The sequence below is a fragment of the Odontomachus brunneus genome, unplaced genomic scaffold, assembly GCF_010583005.1.
Source record: "Odontomachus brunneus isolate Ranch 3 - 2012 unplaced genomic scaffold, Obru_v1 Obru_scaffold_010, whole genome shotgun sequence".
Classification (NCBI taxonomy): Eukaryota; Metazoa; Arthropoda; class Insecta; order Hymenoptera; family Formicidae; genus Odontomachus; species Odontomachus brunneus.
The window spans coordinates 1,212,688-1,224,821 of NW_022639460.1; the positions used below are offsets into that span (position 1 = coordinate 1,212,688).

The following is a 12,134-nucleotide window of genomic DNA, read 5'->3' on the forward strand; positions in this document are numbered from 1 at the left end:
GTTTGTTTTACAATAGTTCTAGAGTTCTATATCATATATAACAATAGTTCTACTAATTAAAAGCGAAAAGTCGATTTGCGAAGACAAGAATTACTTGTGTGAACTCTAGAACTCTAGAATATATAAACTATAGAACTCTAGAACTATTGTAAAACAAACCGGAACTCTAAAGAAATAGTCGATTTTACTACTTAGATGTGCTGCGTGAACTTAGCGTACCTTTTTTTAAAAGTCTATTTTTTTGTATTTAATGACCGGAACTATTTAAAATTGTTGCATAGAGCTCTAGAACTTTTCAAGAGAGTATCAGAACTCTAAAAAAATGTCACATTTTTAAATATGGTGTGCCAAGTTCACACAAGTGCAAAGTAAGTAACGCGGCTTCAAACACAGTACTGAGGTACAGACAGCGGCGGCGACCGTTCTTGCATCGCGCACACGTGCGAATCGCGATAGCATACGACGCGAGTTTTGGACGAAGTTAATCCCTTCTTTACGATATGGCTCTACTATTAGAATTAAACAAACAACTAAACTCCACAGTTGGGAGCAATTAAAGTACTTGTGACATACACGGTGTCGAAATCTAGATGTCCGAGTGCCCGTGTGCAAATGAAACTCGTTAAACTCACGGAGAACAATCCTGTACGATTTTGTAAATCGCCACAATAATTGTTGAGATATTAAAGCTCCTGAGTATTCACTGCGGAATTTCAAACTTATGACGTCTGATACGTGTTGTGTTAGACACATTCTGTATGTATTTCCAATGGAAAAATATGTAATAAAGAGGTTATGAAGAAACACATACACAGAAAATTTGTAATTTTACAAAGTATCTGGATTTAAGTACTTGTGCGCAGGTTTGTTAAAACCTGGCAAAACTTATTAAATCGCGTGTAGAAAAATGCTATAACCTTTTAGTACAGGAAAAAGTTAAATTATTATGACAAATATGAAAATTAATGAAAAAAATTGGCCAAATCAATGATATTAATACATTTTCCGACCAATCAAAACCAAAATTTGCAGCATGGCGCAATCTATCTAGGCTCTACGGAAACTATCTAGATTCAAAAAGAATTAATTTAAATTCTGTTTTCCTTATCGAATAACAAATAAACACACGCTCTTCTTCACGAATTTGTGAGAGAATCTTAGCGAAACGAAAAAAAAAGAAACAATAAAAACAGAGGAGCGGTCACGTAGAATATCATATACAATCATGTAGTGCAAGTGAACAGGAACCAGACAAAATACTCACTGGTGAGAAATAATGTTTCTACTACTGTGATAGAAAACATTCGTCTGAACTTCAGTTGCATTAAGGGATGTTGAAGTGGATGACGCACTCCAGAAATGTCGATAATGTAGACGCGATTGTCACTAATACGATCGTACTATCCTTCTCGTACATATAGATTTTGCATAAATAGGTGCTGCTTTCTTTTGCCATGTGCTCGCAGAAAACACGATCACGCACATATAATAATTTTTCTGCAAACTTTCCGCGCGTATATTTTTGAGCCCTTAAACTCAGTTGTGAAGATGTTTCATGAAATTTTCATTTATCAGCAAAGCTAGTATACGTGCGGCACGTACAAGCTGCAGAGTTTTCGTGTCAAGTATAAATATTTATGTATATATTAAGCGACAGTTCGAGTTATCAATTTTAAAATTCCTCGTCGTTTTCGTTCACATATTGAGCAATCAATTCATTATTGCACGTACTTTCACTGTGCAAAAACAATAGTAATTCTGTGCAACCAATACGACATCAGTTTGCAGAAAAAATCAGTATTTCGTCGGTAAAGTTTCCAAGTTTTCAAGTTTACAGAAAAAACCAGTATTTTGTCCGAAAACTTTTCAAATATAGTTCCTTCCTCCTTAAACTTTGTTTAAGGAGGAACACATCTACAATGTGTTCTTCACTTCTTGTTTCTTATTCTGTATCTTTCTCGAACTAAAGGCTCAAGATTTAAATCAGAAAGAGATGAAGAGAAAGAAACAGGAAATAAAGAGTACATTAGATCAAGCTTAAGGGGATGCTGGAGTCGATAACGAATTCAGGAAATGTCGATAACGCATAGACACTAACACAATCACGCTATCCTTTTCGTATTTCTTGTATATACAGAACTTACATAAATATGTGTTGCCACGTTGACAGAAAAAATATCTAAGAATTAAAAAATATCTATTCGATGGGGTACTAATAACATATTTATACTAATATAAAATATTTTATATTACTAATATAAAATATTTTATATTACTAATATAAAATATTTTTCAAATAAGAAAATATTTTCTTAAAATTTTAGCTTTTTATGAGAGCAACTTTTTATTCTATTTAAATAAAAGAATTTGGATTTTTAAATAGATACGATATGTATTAGTACCTACCGAATAAATATTTTGTTTTTTAGGTATTTTTTCTCTCACAGTGCAGACACTCGCGTTCTATGATTGTTAATTTATTTGATTCTTATTTGATAAGACTGATTCAATAATAAGATTGATTCATTGTATGTATTTAATATGAATCAGCCGTTCGATTTGTTTCCTGTTGAATTTCACTTGCTTTACATACACTTGCAAATTGCAAAAAGTACTCGAATTGAAATTTAAGTTAAGCCTGCGAATACCGTCAAACTGTTGTAGGCCACCCGAGTCGAAATTTTGACTCTATATTGACTCTGCAAATTCTGTCGAATTTGAAGCGTCAATGAAGAATCTCGAGATATATAAACTATTGACCTACCTTGATGCTGCGAATAATCGATTGTTGCCGTTTTCTTTATGTTGAAACTCGAAGACTCGTTCAGGAATTATGTAATTATATATGTATTTTAAATTCGTTTTTATTTTTAATTATTCCAATTATTTTTTTCGTTATTTAATACTCGTTTATCTCAGTGTATTTTTATAAAATTTTATCCATTGACTGCCGACCGGATGTTTTTGAACAAAATGACAAGGTCTACACACAGTGAAAAGCGCATACTGCGTTTAAATAAATATTATTTATTTCAAGTACTTTAATAAGTTTACGTAAATCTACCACAGTTTTATTATAAGCATCTAATTTATTCAAAATACGTTCTGAATCCTAAGTTTAGTATTTCAATCGGGAATATGAAATTAAAACAAGAATTTTGTTTGCTTATCGTATCGCATCAACTTTTGCTTTGTTAAAATTTTATAATATTTTTGTAAAGAGAATATATTTTTCTTTTGAATATATAATAATGAGTTTTTTTCAAATTGCAATGAGTATATTTTAGGATTATTATAAAAAAATATTCTTTGTTGTGAAGATAAAAATTATTTAAAAGAAAGAAAGAAAAAATAAACTAAGCAACATTTTTCTCAGCTGCAGAAATTTTTCTCTGTGTAGAGACGCATAACGCGATCAAAGCCGTCTTTTCGCTTCCGCGGCAAAAATGTTTGAAAAATTAAACCCGGACGCATCGAATGCACCAAAACGACACTCGCTCATCGCCATTTGTTCGGCCGGAAAATCTCAAAAAATGCACAACGTTTGTGCAGATCCCAAAAAAGATGAGAATATTCGATCGTCGAGTCGTTTGAATCAACTAATTATTTAGCAAAGCCCGTTCTCTTATGTACATTATTAAGCGATTTTTCAATCAGGAACGAGATCAAAATATGAAATACCAGCAGCGTTCTCATCACTTACCTTAGCACCTACTTTGAGAGAATTTTGGGGCCGCTATTCAACTCCCTCGATGCATTTCCCTTCGCGGGAAATAATTGCGCGCTCGGGTGCATTCGATGCAAAAAAGCTATTTGTCAATTGTCAAACTTGATAGCTGATAGTGTCTGACCGGAAAATCTCTAAAAAAATACATCGTTTGTACGGAATCCGATCAATAATTGCTTGATACCTCATCATTACGGATATACTATAATCAACAATGAACGAAACGTAGCATTATCATATATACGTTAATATATTAATTGGCAAATATATACCCGCGATTGGTAACTGGCTATATTCGAACGAAATTTATACAGATAAGCGTATATTCAATTATCAAGGATTGGTATGTGGGTGAATGTGGATAAAAGAACAAGACTTAATCTCATCTCTTCCTAATTTTTCTTCTTTCTTTTTTTATTTTTTTTTTTTAACCCCTTAAGTAGTATGACTAGAAAATTTTCATGAAAAAATATTAAATTCCTCTTATAATTTACTTCAAAATTATTGTATATTTTTAATTCATAGAAAGCACAAATTAGATATACTTTGTATTCTATCTTTCAAAATTCCTCAAAGAAAATAACAGTAAAGAGAAAAGAAATCAAGATATATTTATATGAAAAAGAAAAATGGCCTGGAGGAAATCGCTTAGCCATTTTAAATCACTACTGAAGAGGTTAATGGAAATTTTGATGAGATTTGATCAGATCTCTTAAAAGAGCTTTTAAAAGAGCTGATATCAAGCTGAAAACAGAAAAGATAACAGTTATGTGTCCAATAATGCTGTTAACTAATAAAGATTTAAATTTAGATTCCGCAAAATGTTAAATAGACATTGAGAAAAAGCAAATGTAAACAAAATCGCAATCATGAACCAAGGAGCATTATTAGACGGAAAAAATCAACACTTGTAAAATTTGTATTATATTCTAAGGCCGACATTCATAAAGTTGTAAGTTATTTAAGATCTTTGACTGAGAACATAATTAATTAGAAATTTGTATTCATTTGGACTCGAATGTTTGAACCAATATTTCTGGTATGAAATAATATAAAAAGTACGGATATAAGTTGACGATTAATCGAAAATCAATGAAGTTATAATTATATGTTAATGATAACAAGCTATGAATGCCAGCCTAAATTTCGACTCGGGTATTTTCTTACTTTCGGTAGATACGTCAAACGGAACGGAAACGTCGTAATAAATGATTTGGCACACCTGGGAAATATATGATGCGTCGCTATCCTCGCCGTCCTTGCGTCCTGCGTTCTCCGTTCCGGCTTGTCGACCAAATATCCTGGCTGTTCCGTCATAGCACTGACACTGGACACTGACACTCGCGTAGACACGATTCAATCGAAGATACACGTGTTAAATAACGCGACGTCAACGAGAGAATAATTATGCGTTTCGAAAGAAATAGTTTAATCACTCGACACCGATACGCACAGTTCGTGATGTGTCGCTCGCCGGTTGGCAACTGAATAGAAAAAGTCGGAAGAGTCCGCGAGACACGTGACCGCCTCGAAGGTCCTGGATGTTTTGCTTGTATAGAGGAACAATAGATAACGTATCGAGACAACGTGCGCCTCGCTCGTCGGCCCGGGACTGAATGACGGAAGAGTCCGTTAGAGGTACACAACTTAACCGTCGCGTGGAAGTCGTGAATGTTTTGATTATGAGATCATCCGGTGCTCATTGTGATAAACGACGATTGTTGACGACGGGAGAGGGATTGTGTTTACCTTTCTTGCAGTTGTTGTTTTAGTACTCTTGCGCGTCGCACCGAATGTATTACTGCCTGAAATAAAGAACAAAAATTAAATACGAATAGAATAGAATACTGAGATACAAAAATTAAATAAGAATAAAATAGAATACTGAGATAATCGGATATTAACTAATTTACGAAATAAGTCTTTTTTGAAATAAATCTTTTTTGAGGGACGGTTCAATATGACATTAATCACTTGTGGTAAACAGGATAAAACAATCGCATGTATAATATTGTATCTCGAGATTCTCTATTGGTTCTTCAACAGCATTTGCAGAATTAACATGGAGTTAAAATTTCGATTTGAGTAATTATCACGATGCATCACTTTTATACATAATCGATATTGAACTTAGTATTTTAGAATTCCACGGTATCGTTCAATACTTTACTTGCTTTTCGTGTTTGGACCACGTCTTTCTTGTGTTTGATTCCAACGTTTCGTGAACATTTCAGTTCACTTCTTCAGGGAATGAGGTGACCTGCTGAAGAAATGAACTGAAATGTTCACAAAACGTTGGGATCAAATTTAAGCTTCTGAATTCAGATGCAAAAGTATAGCAAAAGAATAAATAGCAAAATAATATAGTAAAGTTCCTCAAAAATTTTTGAGCAGAGTAAAGCTCGCATTCAGTGTACACAAGCTACAGATCTTTGTTATTTGACTTTAATTGACAGGATAAGCGGATTTACACTCGAAATGTCAATTCTAAAATTTTTTATCGTACATTCAACAACGCTCCAATTCGTAAGCTTCAAGAACATTCGTAATTCTGTATAGTCAGTACAACATAATCTTTGCAGAAGAAATCAGTGTTCTGTCGGCAAAGATTTCAACTCCAGCATCCCCTTAAAACTCGATTGAGAGCAATTAGTTACGTACACGGAGAGGATATTACAGTGAAAATTGCTATAAGATTTTGTAATCGAGGAATAGATCGACATTCTGCAGTAATTCACTGTCCTGTAGTCTTATATGTGCTCTTTATATTTTGCGAATTGAAATATGCTATCAAAACACTTGCTATGTTTCCAACGAAATTTATTATGCAAGATAGACGTTAATGAAAATTTTTTTCTGAATTATTAAAAAACATGTAGTTGAAAAGTTTGGAAAAATTCGCATAAAAGCAGACTATAATATTCTCTCCGTGTAGAAACCTCCCGTCGGAATCTTTCTGTGCTTGAGCTTTCCGTCTGGTCTCCAAGTAACAGAAAATTCCGTTGTTCTCTCCGTACGCGAAGTGACAGTGACGAATTTTGTTTCGGCAGGTGAGCGCGCCGGTGCAGACGCAGAAGAGCAACCTGAAAGCGACCCTGTCGGTGAACGGGGACGGCCAGTCGGGCGGACAGAGCGTGCCGGCGCGATGCCGGGCGCCGAGCGTCGGCATCGACGTCGACATGGTGTCCGAGTTCGATCCTTCGTCGTCGGACAGCGGCGTGGTGTCGCGGTGCGGGGTGGTGAAGCCGCTTAAGCTGGGCCTCTGCCAGCCGATCTTCGGCCGCAAGCACATAGGTAAGTTGCGGAGGGAGCACGGCGACGCGGCGCGACACCACGGCAAGGACGAGTCCGGCGGCGACGCGAAGGCGGCGAAGCCGCGCGATCCCGAAAGGGAGAAGAGACGGTTGGCGAGGAAGAAGGAGAAGCGCGCCACGCTCATCCTGGGCTTCATCATGGGCAGTTTCATCGCCTGCTGGCTGCCCTTCTTCGTCCTCTACATCGTCAAGCCGATGTTCCCCGACTTCGAGATACCGCCGCAGGCCTTCGTGATCGCCTTCTGGCTCGGCTACACCAACTCGGCGCTGAACCCGTTCATCTACACGGTCTTCAACAAGGACTTCCGCCGCGCGTTCCGCCGGATACTGTACAAATGAGCGTTGCAGCCTGGCGTCGACCAAGAGGAGGGACGCTAACGGCAATATGTAACACACGCGCGGCGGACGAACCAGCATACGTGCGCGCCATTCGCGCACACGTGCACACCTCGTTTCCGTCCTCGGGTATGCCGACACATCGCGTAGCACCCTCGAGGACGCGCTCCCTCGATCGCGCAGCCACCCGGCCGATCCTCGTTTCCTCGAGTCGCGCACGTCGATCACAAGCTCCAGCGTGAGGGGAGGACGGCGAGAATCGAGAAGAGGATTCGATTGGCGGGCGAGCGTCGCGAGAATACGCGGGATTCCTTTCCCGCGGAGGGAAGTCGGCGTTTCCGGCCGCGCCACACGAGACTCCCGAATTTTTCGGGACCCACACACGCGAACACCACACACGGAACGACTCGGACGAGATCGCCGAGTTACGCCCGTGTAATTCCCCGCGGGACCTTCGTCAACCTCCGAGAAAACGGACTCTTTTCATGAGCGTCAAGTCGACGTCCGATCTCAACCCGGAGACGTGCAGGAGACGCGTTTCCAGTCCAGATGTATTCGGCGACGCGACTGGCAAGCGACATGAACCGCGCAGAACTGGGTCGGCCGAGCAGCCAGCTCTGGGAGAAGATCCCTTTTCCACGACACGTCGGGAGAGGCGAGCAAGCCACTGTAAGAGAACCCTCGAACCTTTCCCCTGTCGGGACGGCACACGTTTGACGGAGGGTCGCGTCTCCACCGTGGGACCTGTCGAATTGTAAGCGGACGATCCGGAGTCGCTAGCTCTTCACAACCGCATTTATACGCGACCACGTGCTCGCGGGAATGAAGCGAGAGGACGGGAAGAAGTGTATAAAAGTGGCCACGCGTGCTCTGGCCGACCAACGGGAACATAAGCGCCGCCTGAGCGCGGTGCACTCTCGTACGGGTTTCTCCTGCGAGTATCCTGCGGAGCGAGGATCGCTTCTCGTAGACCAAGAGGCAGCATATCGCTCCCTCCTCCATCCGCAATTTTTCGTTCACCAGCATCAGCACCTCCTCCTCCTCCTCCTCCATCACTTCCTCCGGACGAGAAAGGACAAGGAACAGCGGGGAGAGACAGGGAGAGACGTCCCGGCTACTCCGGATGGAGGACACCCATTTCCGTGCCTAATCTCTTGGTCGCGTTTAGGAAAAGGCATGACAATCCATAGTTGCATAAGCAACGCGAGAACTCCCTGCCTGGAGGGCACGGGCCCGCCGCGGAATCGTCGAGCGGCAAGGCGAAGAGAGAGAGAGAGAGAGAGATCGCGGACACGATCGTAAGTCTCATCGGGATGCGATTTTGAGGTCGTTCGATCAGCGTGCACTACACACGCTGTGCGGATGGTGTGTGCGCGCGCGTGTGTCGTACGCGTGACGACGATAGCGACGACTGCTGCGGCGACGGTGGTGGCGACGGCGGAGGAAGCAGACGGAAGGAAAGGAGAGAAGGGGCCGGTCCTTGCGATCGATCGGCCACGCGCGAACACCGACTAGCGTTTAGGATCGTCCCGACGGAATTACTGACAAATAAATGAGGGGATGCGAGAGAAGATATATGTAAGATACATTTCCTACTAATTAGATATATATGTATATATACATACATACATATACTATATATATACATATACACCCGCGTGTCGCGGGCCCCGCAGCGGCAGGGCCCCTTTAAACGTCCGGCGTTTCAATCGTGAGTCTTCGATGTTACTTCAAAACGGAGGATTACGCATTACGTAGGATTTAACAATTCTGTCACGTACGTGTAGGGTATATATGGATCCGCGTATGTATAACGAGTATGTGCGTGCGTTGTGCGTGTTGCATGTGTGTGTGTGTATGCTTAGCGTGTGTGTGTGAATGCATGATTCCTTGCGTGCGCGAGGAAAAGGTACAAAGAGGCGCAGGAAAATTTTATTCTCTACAAACAGGTCCTCCTATGTATCGCAGCCTAACTGTACAGCAATAATTAATTTTTCGTTCGCCGGAAACAGGTCGGTGCATCCAAGCGAGGTATCATGGTGTGTGCGTGTGTGTATGTGTGCAAGAGAGAGAGAGAGAGAGAGAGAGAGAGAGAGAGAGAGAGAGAGAGAGAGAAGGGAGGATAGGTGGAAAGAGTAAATCGCCGCGAAACGATCAATCGCGCATTGGTGGCCCCGACCGCGCGTCGCCCGTGTTTGCTTGCAAGTATCTGTGTGTCTGTGTGCATGAATGCATGCGCGTGTGTGTGTGTGCACGCGCACGCGCGCGCGTGTCGCCGTGTCGAATGCGCGATGAATGATCACTTTGGCTCGTAGGGTCCAAAATTGAAGGAGAGAACGGAACCTAGATAAAAGCGAAACGAGCGCACGCGCGTATTCCGCGTTTTGCAGGGTGCACGAATTTATTTGCCATCCATCGCGGAAGCGGCGACCGACCACCTGCGTTTAATTGACTCGATCGCGGCCATGGTCGTGGAGCACCACCACGGACGGACCGTACCCTGTGCCCGACTGTGTAACAGCGTAAAGCCGCCGCGAGGCGCGCCGCGACGCGACGCGACACCCCCCCCCGTCGATGATCCACACCGGGTTGACTCCCCAGGCGACAGGGCGCAGGACAGATCCGCCAATTAGCGAGACAGAGATAACATTTCCGTAAAACGGAAATCCCGCGTATACATATACCTGCCAGCGGAACAGATATGCCCCACGTTCCCGCAAGCGCGATTCAGTCGGCGAAACGTAAACGGCCGGGAGCTTCTCGCGGAAACGATCACACGTGCGCGCGACGGGAAGGAACGCCGCGAGATAGAGGTGAGAACGAGGTATGACGCGCGCGCCTGCACCTGCACAGAAACGTCTCAATGTTTTCCCAGATTGTGCAGCTTCCAATTAGGATGCCCAGAGTGGCTTTCACCCACGCCAATTAGGAGTTTCATTCTTGTCCCAAACATGACTTCTCCGCTTAGAATCGAAGTAAAAATATGAAAACTCGGAAGTATTATGGAAACTTTGTCTTTAGTCGGTATAGTTTTATGGTTTCAAGCAGGGAAATTCATTTTTATATTAACTATTGTATGGAATGAACAGTCAGAACAAACAAAACTTGTTAATTCCTTCACTACCGATGACGAAAATTCTCGTCATTTAGCGTAGTGTGGGGATTAAAATGACAGGTGTTTCACGAAATAATGAAATTATACGGAAAATTATATTCAATATCTAATATAAAATGAAGAACAGGGAAAATTTTGGGTTTCCCACTTGGAATCGTGTGTTTAAAACATTACAATTTTAATCAGAACCTCTAATTGTTTTGGGAAATCGGACTGGATGCCAATTAATCTGCCCAAAAATTTTTTATGCGGGTAATCTGCGGGCTGACAACACCCCGCATAGAAATTTGCCAAGATTTTCCCAGATACAGCATAGATTGCGATTGCCCAAATTTGTCCCAAAATTGATCATTGATCTCAAAATAGCTTCTCTGTATAAAATCGAATCTTATGGTAATCGAAATCTTATGGTATCAAACTAGAAACCCTGGTTTTATACCAAAAACTATACTCAATATAGAGTAAAAAATCAAAACAGTAAAATATTTTTAAAACACTGAATGTTTTGCAGAATAATGAAATTATTCGAAAAAACAACAAATATTTCGTTGTCAAATCAACAACTCCAGTACAAAATGAAGACCAGAAGAAATATTGGGAGAACTTTGGGTATTCCACTCAGAACCGCGTGTTCACGCTTCCACCGAGAACACATAATTATTTTGGGGGAATCGGACTGTATCCCAATTAGATACTACGAAATGTTCTATACGGGAACACCTGCGCTCGCCATACCGTAGAACACCGGCAGAAACGGTATGTTCCTCATCTTATTCTATAGAGAGAGTTAACGGCGCCTCGTCTCACCTCGCATTTCCCAGCTTCTTGGTGAGCCGTCTGACTTTCTTCCACCAAAGAAATCCGACAGATAGTAGAAAAAGAAAGAAAAAGAGAGAGAGAGAGAGAGAGAGAGAGAGAGAGAGAAATTTCGGTATTTTCTTCTTTCAGAGTTTTCCTCTTTCGGCATTCCAGAAGTGGCGGTGACAGCGAGCGAGGCGCCGTTCACCCTCTTCCGATTTCGCGTTTCTCACCGAGAAAAGAAGAAGTCGAAACAGAGAGAGAGAGAGAGAGAGAGAGAGAGAGAGAGAGAGAGAGAGAGAGAGAGAGAGAGAGAGAGAGAGAGAGAGAGAGAGCGGGAGAGAAAGAGAGAGAGCATGAGCGAGTTTGATTAGCACCGAGATTACATAAGAAAAAACAAGAATTCACGACATTCTCGAACATGTACGGGATAGATAAATATTCCAACAAACAGGACGAAATCGTTTTTGCAGCAATTTATCGCAAATGTTCCCTTTATGGTGTTCGTTTGCTCTTATTTTGTATCGCTACCGTGTTCTCGCGGACGATGCCTCGCTGAAGCAGGCAGTTTATAAAAAAGACCCTTTACACGCCGTGCTGAAGAAATATGTACAAAAACATCCTTTGCAACAACCTTGTGAAGAGAGAAAGCGTTTATACAAAAAAAAGGAGGAAGAGGGGAAAAGAGAGAGAGACGAAGAGCGGGAGGGGCAAGTGACGATGTAGGGAATAACGTGCTGCACTATACAGGAGCAAAAATAAAAGAGACTTTTGGCTTGTATTTATTTGCACACTGAATTTTCCCGTCACACACAAGCCCGGCTGCTCCAATTATTCTAAAAAG

At 41.5% G+C, this 12,134-nt stretch overlaps 2 protein-coding genes across 15 annotated transcripts in view; one reads left to right on the forward strand and one right to left on the reverse strand.

Annotated features, from left to right (window-relative positions):
* Window positions 1–12,134, forward strand: part of LOC116840622 (alpha-2B adrenergic receptor) — a 268,703-nt gene extending 256,569 nt beyond the window's left edge. For both annotated transcript variants that reach the window (XM_032807528.1, XM_032807529.1), the window contains one exon: window positions 6,778–12,134. In XM_032807528.1, the coding sequence (XP_032663419.1) occupies window positions 6,778–7,380 (603 nt within the window). In that variant the 3' untranslated portion in view covers window positions 7,381–12,134. The remainder of the gene's footprint in view (window positions 1–6,777) is intronic.
* LOC116840624 (facilitated trehalose transporter Tret1-like) overlaps window positions 1–12,134 on the reverse strand; it is a 310,767-nt gene that overhangs the window by 225,603 nt on the left and 73,030 nt on the right. For 12 of the 13 annotated variants that reach the window (XM_032807554.1, XM_032807555.1, XM_032807544.1 and 9 more), the window contains one exon: window positions 4,950–5,532. The gene's annotated coding sequence lies outside the window, so the exon portion shown is untranslated. The remainder of the gene's footprint in view (window positions 1–4,949; window positions 5,533–12,134) is intronic. The other variant, XM_032807548.1, reaches the window with a different exon arrangement.